The sequence below is a fragment of the Arachis ipaensis genome, chromosome B3, assembly GCF_059453495.1.
Source record: "Arachis ipaensis isolate K30076 ecotype BB chromosome B3, ASM5945349v1, whole genome shotgun sequence".
Lineage (NCBI taxonomy): Eukaryota > Viridiplantae > Streptophyta > Magnoliopsida > Fabales > Fabaceae > Arachis > Arachis ipaensis.
In genome coordinates, this window is record NC_142438.1 from 137,146,923 (window position 1) to 137,165,729 (window position 18,807).

At 32.3% G+C, this 18,807-nt stretch overlaps 1 protein-coding gene across 1 annotated transcript; it reads right to left on the reverse strand.

Annotated features, from left to right (window-relative positions):
* Nucleotides 1-3,523: 3,523 nt before the first annotated feature.
* LOC107631356 (RAF-like serine/threonine-protein kinase 24) lies at nucleotides 3,524-4,554 on the reverse strand. Its single transcript, XM_016334785.3, has 2 exons — nucleotides 4,223-4,554; nucleotides 3,524-4,112 (listed from the first exon to the last, which is right to left on the reverse strand). Exons 1-2 carry the CDS (start codon nucleotides 4,353-4,355, stop codon nucleotides 3,730-3,732), a joined length of 516 nt encoding a protein of 171 aa, XP_016190271.1. The 5' UTR covers nucleotides 4,356-4,554; the 3' UTR covers nucleotides 3,524-3,729.
* Nucleotides 4,555-18,807: the final 14,253 nt, after the last annotated feature.

The following is an 18,807-nucleotide window of genomic DNA, read 5'->3' on the forward strand; positions in this document are numbered from 1 at the left end:
CGTTGTTGTTCTTTGTCGTTCATATATTAGCCTGGTAGGGTTACTTAGCCTGTACTTTGTATTTATATATATTTGACCGATTTTAGTGATGAAAACCATAAATCATTTGAACTTGAAGAAGTTGGTCCCCATCATGGGGTGGTTACAAGAAATTTGGACGGTAATAAAAAGTAAGGGATTAACAATAATTACATTTGGCTAATGAGCAATCTTTAAAAGGTAAAAATAGGAAAATAGATTGGAAAGTTTCAAAATTTTCCACATTTAGCTTCTTCAAGAAAGTCTTTAGAATATTAATTGGTACTGCCCTTTTTTTGGGGGGCAAAGTGGGTGATTAAAGATTTTGTAACATCATAAATAGTACGATATGAACCAACTCCAAATCAGACAAGAATGAAATAATTTAGTTAATTATAAATATAGTAATTAGTTTTATTTATTTATGATTTAAAATATTGGTTATTAAATATTTCATCACATTTAAATTAGGAGGAGATACGTTCAGTATTATTGCAACGTGAATCACGAAAATTGATTCAATTAGCTTTCGTCTCTTCATCCTTTTTTCCTCTCTAAATGTCTAAAACATGATAAATAAAAAAACAGATTCAAAACTATCCAATTTACAAAAAAAAAGAAATATCCTAATATCTAGTATAAACACCATCTACATAAAAATTTTAAATTTATCCAGAGATATTTAGTTGATTTTTTGCTGAACCACCTTAGTTTCTTAGCATTATTGAACGAATTAACATAACCACTCAAAAAAGTGGTAATTAAAGTGGTTAGTGATAAATTCCATTTGGAGCAAAGATATTGGATTAGATATCGTTGGAACTAATTAATTTGTAGACGCGGGTGGAGCTTTGTTTGGTGTAGTGAAGACAAAGCATTCAGATATGAGCGTTGTGGGTTGTTTTGGATATATTTTGTGGGATTATTGTATAATTAGAGTTATTTTTTAGGAATTTCAGTAATTTTCAAATTTTAGGGTCTTTTTGCAAAAAATAAAATTTCAGGAATTAGTTTAAAATTAGACCAAAATTTATTTTTTTTTTTTTTGGTTTCCCACGGTATCCTTTGGCCCGATAGGTCAAAGACTAATTCGTCGCGGTACTGAGCTCCATTTAAGGGTTTGTCGCTAGCCAATGGGTTGCTGCATGCATAAGGTGGGAAAACCAAAATTTATTATGTCAGTGTGAATGTCTCATTTTTGGTTTTGTTAATGCATAGACGTAAAAGTTATTAATGAATGGAACCGATAAAAAACACGTAAGTAGTACCTCGTCTATATGGGTCTCTAGCACCCATAAGTACCAAAATCAAAGAAAAATGCTTTGCTTCCCAAAATCAAGAGTTTTAAAAACATTAAAAGTTATTATGTCAGTGTGAATGTCTCATTTTTGGTTTTGTTAATGCATAGACGTACAATAGTGTTTGGGCCTATCAAACATGGAAAGCCCAATCACAAAGTTCACAATAAATTCGTAACAAAGTTATTAATGAATGGAACCGATAAAAAACACGTAAGTAGTACCTCGTCTATATGGGTCTCTAGCACCCATAAGTACCAAAATCAAAGAAAAATGCTTTGCTTCCCAAAATCAAGAGTTTTAAAAACATTAAAAGTCTTAATTCCAAGTATCAATTTACGTGTTTTCTTCCTTTGTTTTTCACTTTTATGATATATTACGTGGTTGACTATTTACCTGCTTAAAAGTTGGATTTTCTTTTCTAAATTATATTTCCCTAGAACATAATAAAAAGATATCAAGAAATGAAGATAAAATATTTGGACTAGTTGGTACCTCATCTAGTAATGTACATACAGATAAACAATATCACACCAAAATCGAAATAATTAAAAGACAAGAAGAAATTAGTAATGACAGGCGGCGAAATCTTGCATGTTGTGTAACATTGCTAAACTTCCGTTAACTTCTATACACAAATATAGCCATCAAAAACAAGGAGATAGTAGTAGAATACTTGTTTCACATTATTTATGGGAATTAGTCGTTGTCATATATGTATTCATAAAAATATCAAATAATGTTATATACTTCAGAAGAAAATTTTGGTATCCCTTTCAATTATATTATTTAACAACCGTATTACGTGTTTATCAAAATTCAGTGACAAAAATCAATATTAGTATAAAAATATATATTAAAAATAAATTAAATTATATATATTTATTCACGAATATATAATAATTAATTTTAATAATTAATTTTATTGTATAAATAATATTTTTGGTTATTTAATTAATATATATGGCATATCTCTCCTAACTAAGGCACACAAAAGGAATCTCCCTTTCGATATTTCGCCGAGTGAGGTCGTTTTTCTTACAACCAGAATCCATGATCTTTTGACGCGTTTTTGAGAAGAGAGTATATATATGAGCATATATTTTTAAATGATGTTTGTATTATTTATTTTTTTGTATATTTTTTTAAATACGTATAAAAAGTTTTTTTAGTTAATTAATTTTAGTTAGTTTTTATTATAAAATTAATTTTTTATTTTTATTATTCTTAGAATTTAAAATATAAAATTTATGATAAAAATATAATTCAAAAATAAAAATAACAAATATTGATGAAAAATTATTAATTTCCTTATTAAATTCAACTTATATATATATAAAAGACAAAATTTTATTTTGTCTAAATTTTTATCAATTATTTCTAATATTAAAAGTAAAAAAATGAGATATACAAGTGATATATTCTCAACCTTTTTTTTTTGGACTTTTGGTTCTTTTTATGTTGCTTTTTTAGTGCCCTTTTCCCTCTTTTTGTTTGTAGTTGAATGAGTGGGTATTAAATGTGTTCAAGTTATTCCAGTGAACATTCATTCATATTCCAGCTGTCGTCCTTAGATAGTTTCCATTTGAGCCACTTGATGAGTCATCTCTTTGCATTGCATAGCCTATGAATGGGTTTTCAACTTGCATTGCCATCCCTGGTTTTGTTGCTATTCATAGTATAGCACGAACCCAACATGTCCAGTGTTCACGGTTCACTTGAGCAGAGGAAGACGCCTATGTTCATATATACCGGAGAAATTGAACCATAGAAAAGTTAGACTGGCAAGTGATTAGGCAAAAAGTAATGGAAAAACTCAGTGGAAGGACTCCCCTAAAATGCATCTTATACCAGTATGTAAGATTGTTTCTTGTATCCTCCAGATCTCGCAAACCTGAAACCCCAAATGTCAAAATGTTAATCAATTATACAACTAGAATAAAAGCCAAATAATTTCAAGTTGTGAAAATTAGAGAAATTAAAAAGGGTCCCTCAAGGAAAGATAGGATAAGGCCATACCGGCCGAAAGAAAGGAAAAAGGGAACGCATTAAAGAAAAATGCGAAACAGGACAACTCATACAGCCAGAACAAGATTAAAATAAATAAATAAAACAAAATTAAACGTCAATGAAGCATCTTCTCGTCTTCGATATGATATTGTCAAGAAAAAAAATCCAAAAAGGACGAACTCACTCACCATCACTAATTTGGATCGAAACGAAATCTGACTGGAATTCATTAATGGTCAAAGCAAGGATCACAATCTAAAACTCCAATCCTTCCCAGCGATTTATATCACATATGTACACATTTATATAATTATCTTTAAATTCACATCCTTTTCTTAATTAGTAAAATAGTTTCTTAATTGTTGTTCTGTTCCATCATCCGTGGATCGAAGCTAAGCTGGCACTAGTGCCAGTGGTTGCAGTTGTTTACGAGGTAAACAACACCACCGGCGTTTCCCGGGACACGGTAACCATAGCAGGGGAAAGCGGAATTTCTCGCAGTGACAGCGGATTTCTTGGTTCCGGTACACATTTGGGCGCGAAACGACGACGTCGAGGATGAGGAAGAAGAAGAGGAAGAAGAGGATGGCGTAGTTTTGGCGGTGGATGAATAGGAAAGGAAGAGCCTGATCTTGGAAGATGAAACGCGGTCGTATTCCTCGAGAAGGTTAGCGAGATCCTCATCGGAAGTGATGGAGACCAAGGCGTCGAGGTCCTCGGTAGGTAGTTGGCAGCGGAGGTGAGTGACGGGGGAACCGCACAGGTCTCCCAGCTTCACAAGCAGCCCTGTAACGGAATTCGGTTATTATGTCTCGAAACTTGTAAGTGGTAACTGACAAAACAAACTAAAAAAGGACAGTAGTGGTAGTTGGTTGGTGAGTAGCGAACTAACTAACCGGAGAAGGCAGTGGAGCGAGGGAGGGAGAGGAGGCGGGTGTGGCCGCCGAGGTAGCGGAGCTTGCCGTCGGGGTAGCGGGGAAGAATTTTACCGTCGTAGCTGCAGAGGAACTTGAGGTTGTCGCCGCCCATCGTGGTGGTGTGGCCGCGCTTTCTCTTCAAGCCTAACAATAGAACCACTCCTCACTTATTTATATAGGGATTTAATAAGGCTACGAGAATCGTGATAATAATTATAGTTGCGTCACTTGTGTAAATTGGATTCCCCTCTCTCTTTTTTCTTTTCTTTTTAAAAATAAATTATTCCAATGGCGTATAAGTGCAAGAAAATGATAGATGAAAATCCAGAAGAACCTTCAAATATTATCTGAATTTAAAATATAAAATAAAATATATTATTAAATTATTAAACTAAATAAATTAAAATAATTAAATTAATAGTTAAATAATAATTAAAAATAATAAATTTTGATAATTTTTAATATTTAAAAAAAAATAAATTGCAAATATAGGCGGAAATAAAAAGCGCAGCTTTGGTTAAAAAATAATACGCTATTAAAAATAATAAATAAAATAATAAGCTATAAATTTAACTTTTTTTAAAAAATATATGTAATTCGTTTGAAAATTAAAAAAGAATGGTTAATCTAATTTGTAGATTATTGTCTTTTAAATTTCAAGTACTTATATAACATAACAAAAGTGAGAGATAAGATATATGTTTAGTTAATGACAAGTGAAATACTCAGTTATTTAACAAGGGAATTTAGGGTACTTATTAGCAAAATTTTATATTCTTTGGATGATATTTTGAACAAGTAGAACTTTGGCATGTGTGAAATGTGGAATTTATGCCGTCAATAAACAATTTTATTCTTTATTAATATCCAAATATATTTAGTCAACACTTTATTAGATTTTGACAAATCGTAATTGCTAAATATATAAGTTTGAAGAACATCTCCAATATAATGATTTTAGAATATTACTTTTGATATTTTAAAAAATAAATTAATTTAAAATTAAAATTTATATTAAAAGTAATTGATAAAAAAATATATTATTTTAGAAATATAATATTATTTTAATAAAAAACTAATAAAATTTTATTATTCATATAATTATGTTGATAAAATAATTAAAAATAATATAAAATTTTAATTAAACTAAGATTAAGAATTAGAGAGACAAATTTTATTTTTAATTTTAAATCATTTTTTATAACATATGTCCCATAAATATTTATGTATCATTTTGTAGGATCCAAAATAAAATTAAAATTAAATCTAGCATTAAAAGATACTCTAACAAAATGAAAAGAAAAAAATTATAGAATAAAAAAATTAATGAAATTAAAGAAAAATAGAAAAAGAATTAATTAAATCAAAAGAGAATTAGGAAGGATATAATTTTATGAGAATAGAATTCAAAAAAATATCAATTACTAATTTTTACTTGATTAATTACATTTTTATTATTTCTATTTATAATAAATTATATTAACTAATAAAATTATCCTAATTGGATTTTAGATTTATTTTCACTCGTTACATGTCATGCGTAAATTTTTGAGTTAGAGAATAATAATTTGTGCTAAAAAAAATTGTAATATGTAGATTCATTTATCTAATAAAGTAAAAAGTTGTAAATTTAATTAATAATTAAAGTTTGTCCGAAACTTTCAAAATTGATTTACGGCATCATCTTTTTCTTTCCTTTTATTTCAAGAAAAGATATAGGGACGTTTACTCAAGTGTAAATAAATCAATCAAATGAAACTATGAAAGGGCGTCGCAGGAGTTAATTAGTTATATATATATGGCTAAAAGGTGCCCCAAGATTTGTGGTGAATCATATTGAAATGCAGTGTTATTCACATTGGCAACTTGGATGCTACTTCATACATGCTAGCATCCACATCTACATTTATATATTATTTAAGTTGGTATCATCAAGACTTGGACTATACATGGACACCAATCTTCTACATTCTCTAATGATGAAAAAGGGCTACTTTTCCTTGTTACAAATAATGAGAATTTTGCCTTAACCAAATAATTATTCTCTAATATGACTCGTCTATGACTTCCACGATCAATCCCCCTCTCATAATTGCATTTAATTTGGGATTGCCATATCCTCTTATCCTATATCATCTCACCAATGGCCACCAAATTAATCATATAAGAATAACGAGAGTGTTAGGTAACTAATAACTATTTTGAATAAAACGAATAATTATTAATTAAATAAAAATATATTATATTTTTAAATTATTTATTTAAATTTTAATATTAAAATAATCATATATACACTTAATAAAATGAACATTCAATATATCTATTATTCACGTTATTTAATATTTTTATTGTCTACTTATATTTTTTTAAGAATAATATCTCATTTTATCTATGACGTCACCAAGCTAATTGAGTACCGTATTTCATGCTTTTATCCATCATATGTCATGTCATCTTAATCTCTATCATTAATCTAAGGTTATCCTATTAATTAATATAATCTGAATTAAGCATGTGTATGTCATCCAAATGTTAGAGACGAGTAAGAGTAAATATTATTGGCAGTTAACAATAAGTAAAGCGTAATATTTTAAATAAATTAGTCCTAAAATAGTTCAATGGTTTAATTCTCAATAAATTTTAATTATTAAATTATTTTTTACTTTTTTATTTTTTAAATCTATTAATTGTCAAATCAAATTTTGACTAAAAAAATTAGATAAATTAATCTCGTTTTTTTATTTGATAAAAATAAAACATTTTTAAACAAATCAGTTTTTGTTATTATTTAATAAAAAATAGAATAATTTTTAGATTAGTTTTTATATATATGAATGATTTGATATAGGAATTGATTTGTTTAACGAAATAAAAATTTAAAAACTAATTTGATGATTAAAATTTGTTAACTATTAAAATATTTGACTAAAAAAATTTTAAATATTAATTTAAAGTATTACTTATAAATAAATTATCTAAATTATGGAAAATGTGATAATAACGAACTTAGACAAAGAATAGCTAGAATTAGAATGATTCTCATGTAGATGTAGATAGATATATCCCTATCTATGAAATTAAGCAGGGGTGATGATACAGGTAACCCTAATTAATTTGGTATAGATGTGACAATGATTGAACTGGTCATATACTGAACCTGACATACGTGAATAACAAATTAACAATAACCATAATAATAACATTATAATGAAACAGCAGCTATAACTATTCAAGTCATCGATGCAATTCTGTGTGAATCAAATACATCCAAATAATAATGTATGGAAATCATTTAATTGAATTTTTTTAAAGGGATAGAAGAAAGGGCATTTTAATATTATTGGTGCATATATATAGTGGATAGGGTTGCAGGCCTCAACACGTCATGCAAAATCTCTTCATTCAGAAGTGTTTAATTATCACAAAATAAACAGCGGCCTTGACACTTGACAGCTTCAAGCTTTCAATTCTAATTATTTCAATTCTAATTAATAAGCAATTCCATCTTGTATTATAAACAAATAATTATGTTAGTGGTATAATAAAATTAGTTAAAATATAAAATATATATTAAAATAAATTAAATTATATTATTATTTTTGATATTTATATATGGACTTGTCTTAGAATTAGATCTCTTACTTAAAAACTCTTAAGCTGGACTTTAATATTGTATCTCTTGACTACTCGTTATTTTAGAACTTGTTCCGCTAAATTAATCATATCCCTGATTTCGTCAATTAAGTCCAAACTTTTGTGAGTTGTCGAAGCTCTCAAAAGTATTCGGTTTGGCTTTTCAAGTTCTACTAGAATTACTACATCTTCACTATATGTGAGTTTGAATAGAGTCTCGTTAGTAGTGGAATGCATTGTAGTTTGGTATGACCACAACATTGACATCATACCTTGTCAGCCTAAAAGTTCAATCTAATATTTTCTTAAGCTCATTTAAAATTATCTTATTCACAGCTTCGATTTGCCCGTTTGTCTACGAGTGTTCCACCGAGACATATATTTATCGGATCTTCAAGCCAGACAATAATTTTCGAAACTTTGAGCCAGTAATAAATTGAATCCCATTATCTATGACAATGGATTTGGGAAACCCAAATCTCACTATAATTTCCTTCCAAACATACTTCTGACATTGAGCAGAGCTGATGCTAGCTAGACAATGGCGTAGCTTCAATTTACTTGGTAAAATAATCTATAGCAACTATAAGATATTTTACTTGTCCAGGTCCTTGTGGAAAAGGTCCCAATAGGTCCAATCCCACTTAGCAAATGGTCTTGTCGGGATAACAGACACGAGCACATGGGGAGTGTTTGGTGGAGGTTGCCGTGTTGCTGACATTTATCACATTTTTTCACATACTCCATGGCATCTTTGATGAGAGCTAGTGAGCCAGTAGTATCCAGCTCAGGTGACTTTATGTGCCAATCATTTTTCTCCTAAGTGATGTCCACAACAATCCTCGTGAACTTCCTATAATACATACATCGTTTGTTGGTTATTTAAGCACTTGAACAGTGGTTGGGAGACACCCCTTTTGTACAGTTGCCCATTTATCATAGTATATTTGACCGCTTTAAGCCGTAATTTCTTTGCTTCCTTAGGATCACTGGACAAAATCCCGTGTTCTAAGTATTCGCAAATTGGATCCATCCAAGTGTTGATCATGGATGAACAGAAAGTCGGAACATCGAGTTTTGTCATAGTGAGTTCTGTAAGCACCTCCTGTATCAATTACGATTTCTAGTTCCGAACTTAGTGCTTGCGAGTTTGGACAATACATCGACTCGTGTATTTTGTTCTCTAGGTACATGCTTTATTGAAAAGGAATCGAAGGATTGTACCTCTTGTTGTACTTTTTTTAAACACTATTGCAGTAACGGATTCTGCGCCTCGTATTCCTAATTAACCTAGGAGGTCACTAACTGTGAATCGCTAAATACGGTTACCTTTGTTGCGCCGACATCCCAAGCTAATGCCAATCCTGCTTCATACTCAACTTGATTATTTGAAAAAATTAAATTTAATAGAGACCTCGATCACCACGTCCTCTCCTTTGGTTAGGATGAGGCCCGCTTCCCCACATACTGGACATTGAAAGTTCCATCCACATGAAGCTTCTAAAGTAGTATGTTGGAATCTGAGTATATCATCTCAATCAAAACATTGACTATCGCTTAAGTCTTGATGGCTGGGTGTAGTTTATAGCGCACATCAAATTAGAATAATTCAATAGATCAATTCATCATCCAACCTACCAAGTTAAATTTTTACAAAATTTTTTTGATCGGTTGGTCAGTTCGCATAATTACTAAATAGTTTTAAAAATATTGGCGTAACTAACGGATCGACGTAAGTAACGCAAAAGCATGTTTTTCAATTTTTAAATATTATAATTCAGGTCCTTGTTAAACTTTACTAACAAAATATACTCAACATTAATGTTTATCCTGATCCTCTAAAATTAAGGCTAAAGCCAAAGTTTTCTTTATTATAGAAACAAAAACTAGTTGTACTTAGATTTTGCCAAATAGGAGGGGATAAAAGCAAATTTTTAAAATATTAAAAGGGAGCCTCACATTTCTCTATCCAAACAAAGTTAATATCTTTTTTCATGAACTATATTTATATATAAATATATCATAATAAATTTGATAATTAATTTTTAGTATATATATATAGTATTTTAATTAAAGAATAATAATTAATTCTAACAACCACTTAATCAAAACAACAATCCCATACATGTCGTACCTTAATTAATTCTTTTTATCAAGATTCGCATACAAGCAGTGCATGTGCTGATCATACATGAAAGTGCGGTTTTCTACATTCTTATCCACACACATCCAACTTGTATTAATGGCTAGAAATGCTATGCTTACAAACCATGAAATAATTTTTTGTTCTAAGTTTCCTCCCATTATTGATTTTTGGACACAAGAAGATAAAGGGAATAGGCAAATTAATGTGAGCGAGCCAATTTTAGGAGCTATTCGAAAGCATTCATCAAAGCCGACTTTTATGGCGTTAATAAACAATTACTATAAAATATTAATTTTAATTAGCTCTTGCTTTTCTAATAATGTGTTTCATATTGCAAAGGTTATCTACTAACTCATTAAAAATAAAAAAAATAAAGGTTCTGAATTATCTCATATATATAAATAACATCTTTTTTAAATGTGGTTCTAACAAGTTCACTTCAAATTAAAGTCAGAATGAATATTATAACTTTCTTCAATTATTGTCCTTTTCGGCGGAGAATGATGATGACGTCACGAAAATTATCCTTACAAAAATTAAAGATAGGTTTTGAAATGGGACCTACAGTTACGTTGGAAGGCTCTTTAATTTTCAAAAGATAGCAAGCATATCCCACCTCCATATCCTTCGTCCTAGAACACTTTGCCTTGTTCCATCGCCTACATGCGGCTTATGACAAATCATGTAACTTACATTGATTACTATATATACTAAATGCTATAAAGGACAATTCATTACCATGAGCCCGATTATTAATCATTTGCCAAATGAATGAAAAGGAGTAAATTCCCGTAATATAGTTCTTCAGATTCGGGTTATTACTCAATATGGTCTCTGAGATTTTAACTGCACTATTGTAATTCTTTAGATACGACTTCGAACACTATAATAGTTCCTGGACAGCTTTCCAGTGATGAGTCATCACCGACGATCTGATGTGTCATGAAATTGCCACGTTGAAGAGCCAAAACGTTAGCGTTTTGAGTTGGCGCCCCAATTTATTAGTAACGTCGTCGTTTGACCCAAAATAAAAATACGAAACAGACTTATCAAAATCACACCCTCCCTTCACTTGTCTTCTCCACTTTTACCCTCTATCTTCTTCTTCCTCCTCTCTTCATCAATACCACTACCTTAGGGTTCCATTGGTGAGGTTGAAATTCTTGCACTCAGAAGACATCAAAATCAGGTTTCACTTCATCGTTCGTCTCCTCCTGTGTCAGAAACAAGAGATTCTGCCATTTGTAAAGGTAAATTTTTTTATTTTTTTTTGCAATGCATGATGGTTTTTGTATATGCTTGTGTTGTGAGTGTGGTTGAAATTATGGTTTTTTTTTCTCCTGTTATTATGGTTCTCGGGTTTGATTAGGTTGGGGTTTCATGAGATGCTCTGTTTGAAAATCATGCTCTGTTTCATGGTCATGAGTGTTCTATTTGATAAAATTCTTATCTGTTGATGTCTGTTATATGAGTGAGTATTGCAATGACTTGTAATGTAGAAAATACTATAAATATTTCTGCTGCAGTTGTCCTGTATAATATATATTTTGTCTAATTCAGTTCTTATGTATAATGATGAGAATATTTAAAAGATCTATTTTACTTAAGCCACTTTAATTTTATTAGAAGATTGGAAATAAACAGCAACATGTTATCACAAAAGCATACTCTTTATTAAGTTGTAGAAGATGTTACGGAACTTGAAACATACATATCTTATTGTTCAATTAAAAATTTCGTGTCTAGGAGTCAATATTGTATTTGTCTTCTACTAAATAAAGTGACTATATCTTGCAAATAATTATGTAAATAGAACAGAAAAATCTGTTTGTGTATATGTATTATTATTTTTATTTTTTTTTATTGAATAGTTAGTGTAAATAGGACAGAAAAATCTATTTGTGTTTATAATGATTGTCAAGTAATGGGTTTTGAATTTTTTTTTTCAGATGGAAGAGATGTTGGATATTATGTTTCATCATGGGGTGATTTCAAAGAAGATCAAGAAAGAACAATAGTATATTATCCGGATAATAAGGCTTGTTTAGGTGACCTAGATGTGGATATGTTAGATGTCTTCTATCTGAGGAACTACCATAAAAAGCTTGGTTATGATGAGATAAAGCAATGCTGGTGGCAAGTTCCTAGGAAAAGTTTGGAGAACGGACTAAGAAGCTTGAATAATGACAAGGAGATAAAAGAGATGGTGAAGTATGCTAAGATCAATAACGGAGTTATTGATGTATATTTCGAGCATGGAGCATCACTACCAAAGGTTTTGGAGGGAAATACACAATAAAAAAAGAATTCTCCAAGATTAACACAACCATTACCCTCAAACACCAAAGTTGCCTCAAATACCAAAGGTACACAACCATCATCAACAGTTTTAAAAGATCAAAATCAGACCAAAAAACCCATTAACAAAGTCAGTGGAGCCAAGAACAAACCCACTGGTAGCATCCAGCTCACGAAACCCATCAAGACCACCCAAAACACCAAAACAGATAAAACCAACAAGTCCAAGCAGTCCAACAAAAATAGTATGTCTAGGAGGCCTTGTACAAGGTCTGCTGCCAGAGGATTCCAAAGCAAAGTTTTTAATAATGAGATTCCTTTCGAGGTGTCTTCTGACTCTTATGAGAGTGCAGAAGATAGCCTTTTTAAGCCAAATCTTGATGAAGACAGCTTTTCTGATTCAGATACTGGGGTGAAGAATGTCAACAGTGGGAGTAGAAGTAGGATCAATAAGAACCAGAAGGAGAAGATATTGAGAAATGTTAGTCCTCTAGCTAAAGGAAAGGAGAAGATTCTGGTCGAGGATGATGCATTTGTGCAAGAAGTTAGTAATGAAGAAGTGGATCTTGGTTAGTGAGCCTATTGTTGCAGTTAATATGTGATAGTTACTATCTGTGTTGTTTTACCGTTGTACATAGTTATTATGGTATCGACTTAAAATTCAGGGACTATTATGTGTACTCGTGTTAAATGTGAAGGACTATTATCGAGAGGGTGAGTTTATGTTAGGGACTGTTATGGTGATCGACCATGATTGGCAGGTACTAATACACTATGTGTTATTAAATGATCATGACTGGCAGGGACTAATATCAGCAGTGCAAGAGGTGATGCCCAATGTGCACCATCATTTTTGCGTCTGGCATTTGTGGAAAAATTTTAACAAGAGTTGGAAGGATTTACAACTAAGGGGGCTTTGTGGGAATGTGCAAGGGCAACGACTCATCAAGAGTTCAGGGATGGAATGGACAAGATAAAAAGACTGAATGAAGATGCATGGGCATATTTAGATAAATGGCAAAGAGATGCATGGACTAGAAGTGCATTTAGCCATACGCCGAAGTTGGATAGTATTTGTAACAATGCATGCGAGGTGTTCAATGCAAAGATCAAAGATGCAAGAGCCAAGCCCATTATAACATTGTTGGAGGACGTTCGAATGTTCGTAATGCAGACCATAGCCAAGAACAAGGTGAAACTAAACAATCACATTGGAATGCTCACACCGGTTATAAAGAAACGATTGGAAAAATTTAGAAAAGAATCTAAGAATTGGAAGCCTATTTGGACAGGGGACAACGGATACAAAAAGTTTGAGATGCATGGACACCCAACTAATCATGTGGTGGATTTAGGAAAAGGACTATGTACTTGCCAATTTTGGATGCTTAAAGGTTATTTTAATTGTTATAATAATTGTTTTTGTGCTATAGTAATAATCTGATTAATGGTATATGACTAAAACCCATAGTTGTTGTGGCCGTTGTTTGTATGCAGGTATTCCTTGTGTGCATGCATGTGCTACACTGTCTCGGGTTAACAAGCCACCAGAAGACTTTTGTCACTGCTTGCTAACAATGGAGTCATACAGGGAAACATATAATCATCATATTAATCCAATTCCTGGACAACTATTATGGGAGCATGTAGAAGAATATAACAAGCCACATGCACCAAAAATAAAGAGAAAACCTGAAAAACTACAGATGAAAAGAAGGATAGATGCTGATGAGAAAGGTGGTGGAGGATCTAAAAAATCTAAAGCTGATCCCAAGCCTCAGAGTAACAATGGAGATAATGTTCATCTAAAGAGGCAATTGGGCCCTTTACTTGCAGTTTTTGTGGTGATAAAGGACATACAAAGAGAGGTTGCAAGAAAAAGAGAGCCTGTGATGCTGCTGCAGTTGCTGCTGCTGCTGCTGCTGAGGCTGATAAGAAGAAGAAAAATGAAGGAGGTGTGCCTGCATCTGAGCAGCAACTTCAGCAGCCTCAAGATGATGGTGACCAACGTGATGGAGAAGACAATCCTCTTGTGCAATTTACTGAGATTGCACTAGCCACTTCTGATGCACAACCTGTAGAGATAGGTATATCTCAGCCAACTGCTTCTAATATAAAAGATTCTCAAAAGGTAACTTCCTATTTACATTTCTTAAATTTTTTGTGATTCAAGTGAATCACCATTTATGTGTAATGTAAATTTTTTCTATCTAGGATCATGGAATAAAAAGGCCTTCAAAATTATCACCAAGGAGAAGATCATCTCCACTAGCAACTTCTGTCCCAGTGAATCCCATGCAAGGTGCTAGTTCAGGAACTGTAACAAGACTTGTCAATTACATGAAGTTCATCCCAACTCCAGGATTTAAGGCTCCAAGAAAGAAGAATTGAAGACTTTAGCTTAATATGAATAGGACTTTCTGTTTTGAATTTAATACTTTTTACTAGACAAAGACTACACAAGAAAAAAACAATCCTTTATGTTTTGCTATAAAGTCAATCCTTTATGTTTTGCTATAAAGTCTTCCCTTTTGAGGCAACTTTGTTTAACATGCTCATGTTAGTTGACTGCCCTTTGTGTTATGTGACTAACTGTGTTAAGCTGAACCATTATCTTAATACACTTATCTTTTAAGTTTGAACCATTATCTTAATACAGTGCTGGCTGATTTTCAATCACTTATGCTGCCTTCTTTAGCATATTACTATTTTCATTAATTGAGTTATCCAAGTTTACATTCCATCAACAAACACCATTCAACAGTTTCTAATACCATAATCATGTTGTCATTTTTTTTACATATTGTTCATTCAATGAATACAGGGTACACACCACCAACTCTTTTAACTCATGCTTTACAATACATGATAACAATTAACACAATCAACACAGACACAAGTAATACCAAAAATTGGTTAACCAATTTTTGATTCCGGACATCTTCTTCTAATCTCCCAAGCCTCCAATCAAAGTTCATCTTCACTTTATGATTATCTCTATAAGATTCTGATTTCTCAACTGGTTCATCCTGTCCAGTATTTGCCCACACAAAAAGCCCACACCATCTCTTTTCATTTGTCTGTTATCAAGCAAACATATAACATGCTCAAACTTCAGGGAAGAAGAACAAGAGAAGAACATTCAGGTAGATAGGTAGGAACAATCATAACAACACAAGTAATACTGATAACTCACATTATAATTGGGACAACCAAAAAATGATTTATTTAGATTTGAATCTGTCCCAGACCACCTGAGAACTGGCCGGCAGCCGCAACCGCACCATTCCGACACCCCAAATCTTCTGCTCTTGCTTTGCGTTCTCGTCCGATGGCCACTGCACGGTGAACTAATAGAGCTTCCAGCTCTAGTGCTTCCACCGCCCATCATGGATATTCACTTCCAGCTCCAGGAACAACAGCAACAACAAGAATGAGAAAACAACGATGAAGAAGAAGAAGAAATTAACTTACTGAACATTTGGAAATTTATGGTTAAATATAGAGGGAGGGACCACATTGGGTATAAATTGAAACTGTGCCAACTTAACTAGCCGTTGGCACCATCCAACGTGGCAAAATGAGGCCACTTCAGCGTCTTGATGCTGACTCATCACCGGAAAGCTGTCCAGGAATTATTATGGTGCCCGGAATCGTATATGGAGGATTACAATAGTGCAATTGGAATCTCAGAGACCACATTAAGTAATAACCCGAATCTCAGGGACTATTATGGAGATTTATTCGAATGAAAAACTTATTGTTACCAAGAAAGAAAGATAAATACAAGACTCACGATAAAATCTGTAAATAATAATTTATAAATATGAAATATTTTTTATTTTATAAATTAATTTTTAAAATTAAGTTAGACCCATTAAATTTCAATTTTAATGTAATAAACAATTATTTTTTGTCGTAAATTAATTTCACGAGTAATACTAGATAGATAATGACTCAAAGTTACGTTATTTAATTTAATATTTATAATTTTATATATGTAATATTTATAATTATATATTTATTATATTAAATTATTTATTTATTTTAGTAATAATTATAAAATACAAAATAAAAAATTATTTTAGATTATGTTAGATTGATTTTTTATTATTTTTAAAATATTTATAATTCTATATTTATTAAGTATAAGATCTAATTGATGAGTTAGATTCATTCAATCTTAATTCTAATAAAAAAATAGAAAAATACTTTAACCAATTAGTTTCATTTTCAAAAAGCTCATAGTAGTAATATTTAGCTCCAAGAGGTTGAAATAATATCTCCCCTTTTCATTCAATTAAATGTGTGGCTTTTTGTGGAACAAAATACTTTTAGTGTAGCTAGAGATCAGATAGACACTTATATTTCACTTGGGTGTCTATTTGTCAGACTTATTGAGTATAAAGATATAGACAAAAATTAAGAAAGCAAAAATATATAAAAATCATAATATACTCAATAATAGCTATAAATTAAAACTGTAAAATTTGTATAAGAATATAATTTGAGTGTTTTGCATGCTTTTATGTGTGATTTAAAATATGGTTTGATTCTGTGGAATTTTAATGAATGTTTTGAGATGCTTTTTTATTTTCCACTAATGAAGAATGAGAGTAGGAAATAGGAACATTTGTGAGTATTAATTATAGAGTTGGACTATTGCATGTTTCGGGATTATTGGAACAAATGCTGACCATACACACTACTTTTACACGCAAGATGTCACTTAACCTCTAAATTTGATAATAAATAGTTAGAATAATTTAAGTTAGGAGCTGATATGTGTCTGATCAGTTAGTCATGTTGATAATTATATTAGATGATACCTCAGCAAATTGGTTACTAGTTTGTTAGAAGGGTGCTGATCTAGTGCAGCTAAGGTGTAGTGTAGGTGCTGTATATATATGTATTTGCAACTCACCTGTAAAGTGTGATTCACCATTTTATGCTATTAGGTATTTTGCAATTGTGCCTTTCTCTCTGGTTTTCTCTCACAGAAAGTGCAGCTACTCACACTTGCAACACCTTCAACATGGTGCGGTGAGCGTGGAGTGTGGCAAGCACTGAGATTCAGATTGAGGAAGGTGCAGCCTGATCTGAAATCTTGCCAATTTTGCAAGAGCTCAGTTATGCGAATGGTGATCCAAATTCCTTTCTTCTCGATCTAGATTCTGTATCTCGTTCCAAACTGAAATTTCTTTGAGTTTCTTTTCAATTCAGCGTGTGATTCATCTAATTTCAATTTGAGTTTAATCCGTTGAATTTCTTTCTTTCTCCATCTAATTTCTCAAGTCAAATTCATTCTCTCTTTCTGTCTTTCCTCTCTTCCTACAAACTTATACGATAGAGTTTGATGAGAGTGCGCCGCCTCACACTCTCTGTAACTGTGAGAAGGTGACTCCGATCAACGATATTGTAGGAAGAAGGTTAATCACTGAGGCTTCTGTCAATCGACGTTGCTGGAAGGTGCGATGGAAGGTGTAAATGCAGAAGCGTTCATGAATTTTCTGAATCAGCTCACAACATTTCAAGCGAGCATTAGCAAGAAGAGTACCAAACCGAATCAGGATCCAGAGAGCATCTATTATCTTCATCCCTCTGAGAGCACTGGTATTCCTCTTACTACTGTTATTCTCGATGGTAAAAACTATGGTGATTGGAGTAGATCTGTGCTGTGGGGACTGAAAGGGAAGAACAAGATGAAATTTATTGATGGTAGTTTGCCTAAGCCTAATAAGGATGATGAAACCTTTGAGGCATGGGATAGGTGTAACACTTACGTCGTAGCTTGGATAAACATTTCCCTTAGTCCAGACATAGCTAGAAGTGTTGTTTGGAACAATGTGGCCAGCAATCTGTGGAGTGAATTGAAGCACCGATACTATCAAGGAGACAGATTTAGGGTGGTAGAGTTGCAAGAAGAGTTGTTTGCCATCAAGCAAGGAGACCTAGATGTAACTAAGTATTTCACAAAGTTGAAATCCATTTGGGAAGATCTTGACAGTTTTAGAGCTATACCCGATTGCGAATGTTCAAACAAGTGTAATTGTGGCTTAAGTGTGATGCGACAATATCGAGTAGAGGATCATGTAACACGATTCTTGAGAGGGCTGAATGAGCAATACTCCACCGTTAGATCTCAAATCATGTTGTTGGATCCTCTCCCTGATGTAACCACTGTGTTGTCCATGTTGACACAGCAGGAACGACAATTTCAGAATCCAGATGCCGCTTCGGACATCAAAATTGCATATGCTGCCATTCCCTCGAACACTGCAGGATCCTTTCAAGGCAGAGGGAGAGGGAGGGGCAGAGGTGGACGATCCCAAGGTGGTAGAAGTCAGGGAGGGAAAGGCAGACCACAATGCTCCTATTGCGGAAAGCTTGGCCACAGTGTTGACGTATGTTATAAGAAACACGGATTGCCACCACATTTAAGAGGTAAAAATGCTACAGATGAAAATGGAAGCTTTGCAGCAGCAAT

Excerpts from the sequence above, each read along its gene's own strand:
- LOC107631356 (XM_016334785.3), bottom strand. The coding sequence starts at position 4,355 with ATGGGCGGCGACAACCTCAAGTTCCTCTGCAGCTACGACGGTAAAATT. Across the intron at positions 4,113-4,222 it reads TCGCTCCACTGCCTTCTCCG|GGCTGCTTGTGAAGCTGGGA; the intron begins GTTAGTTAGTTC and ends ATTCCGTTACAG.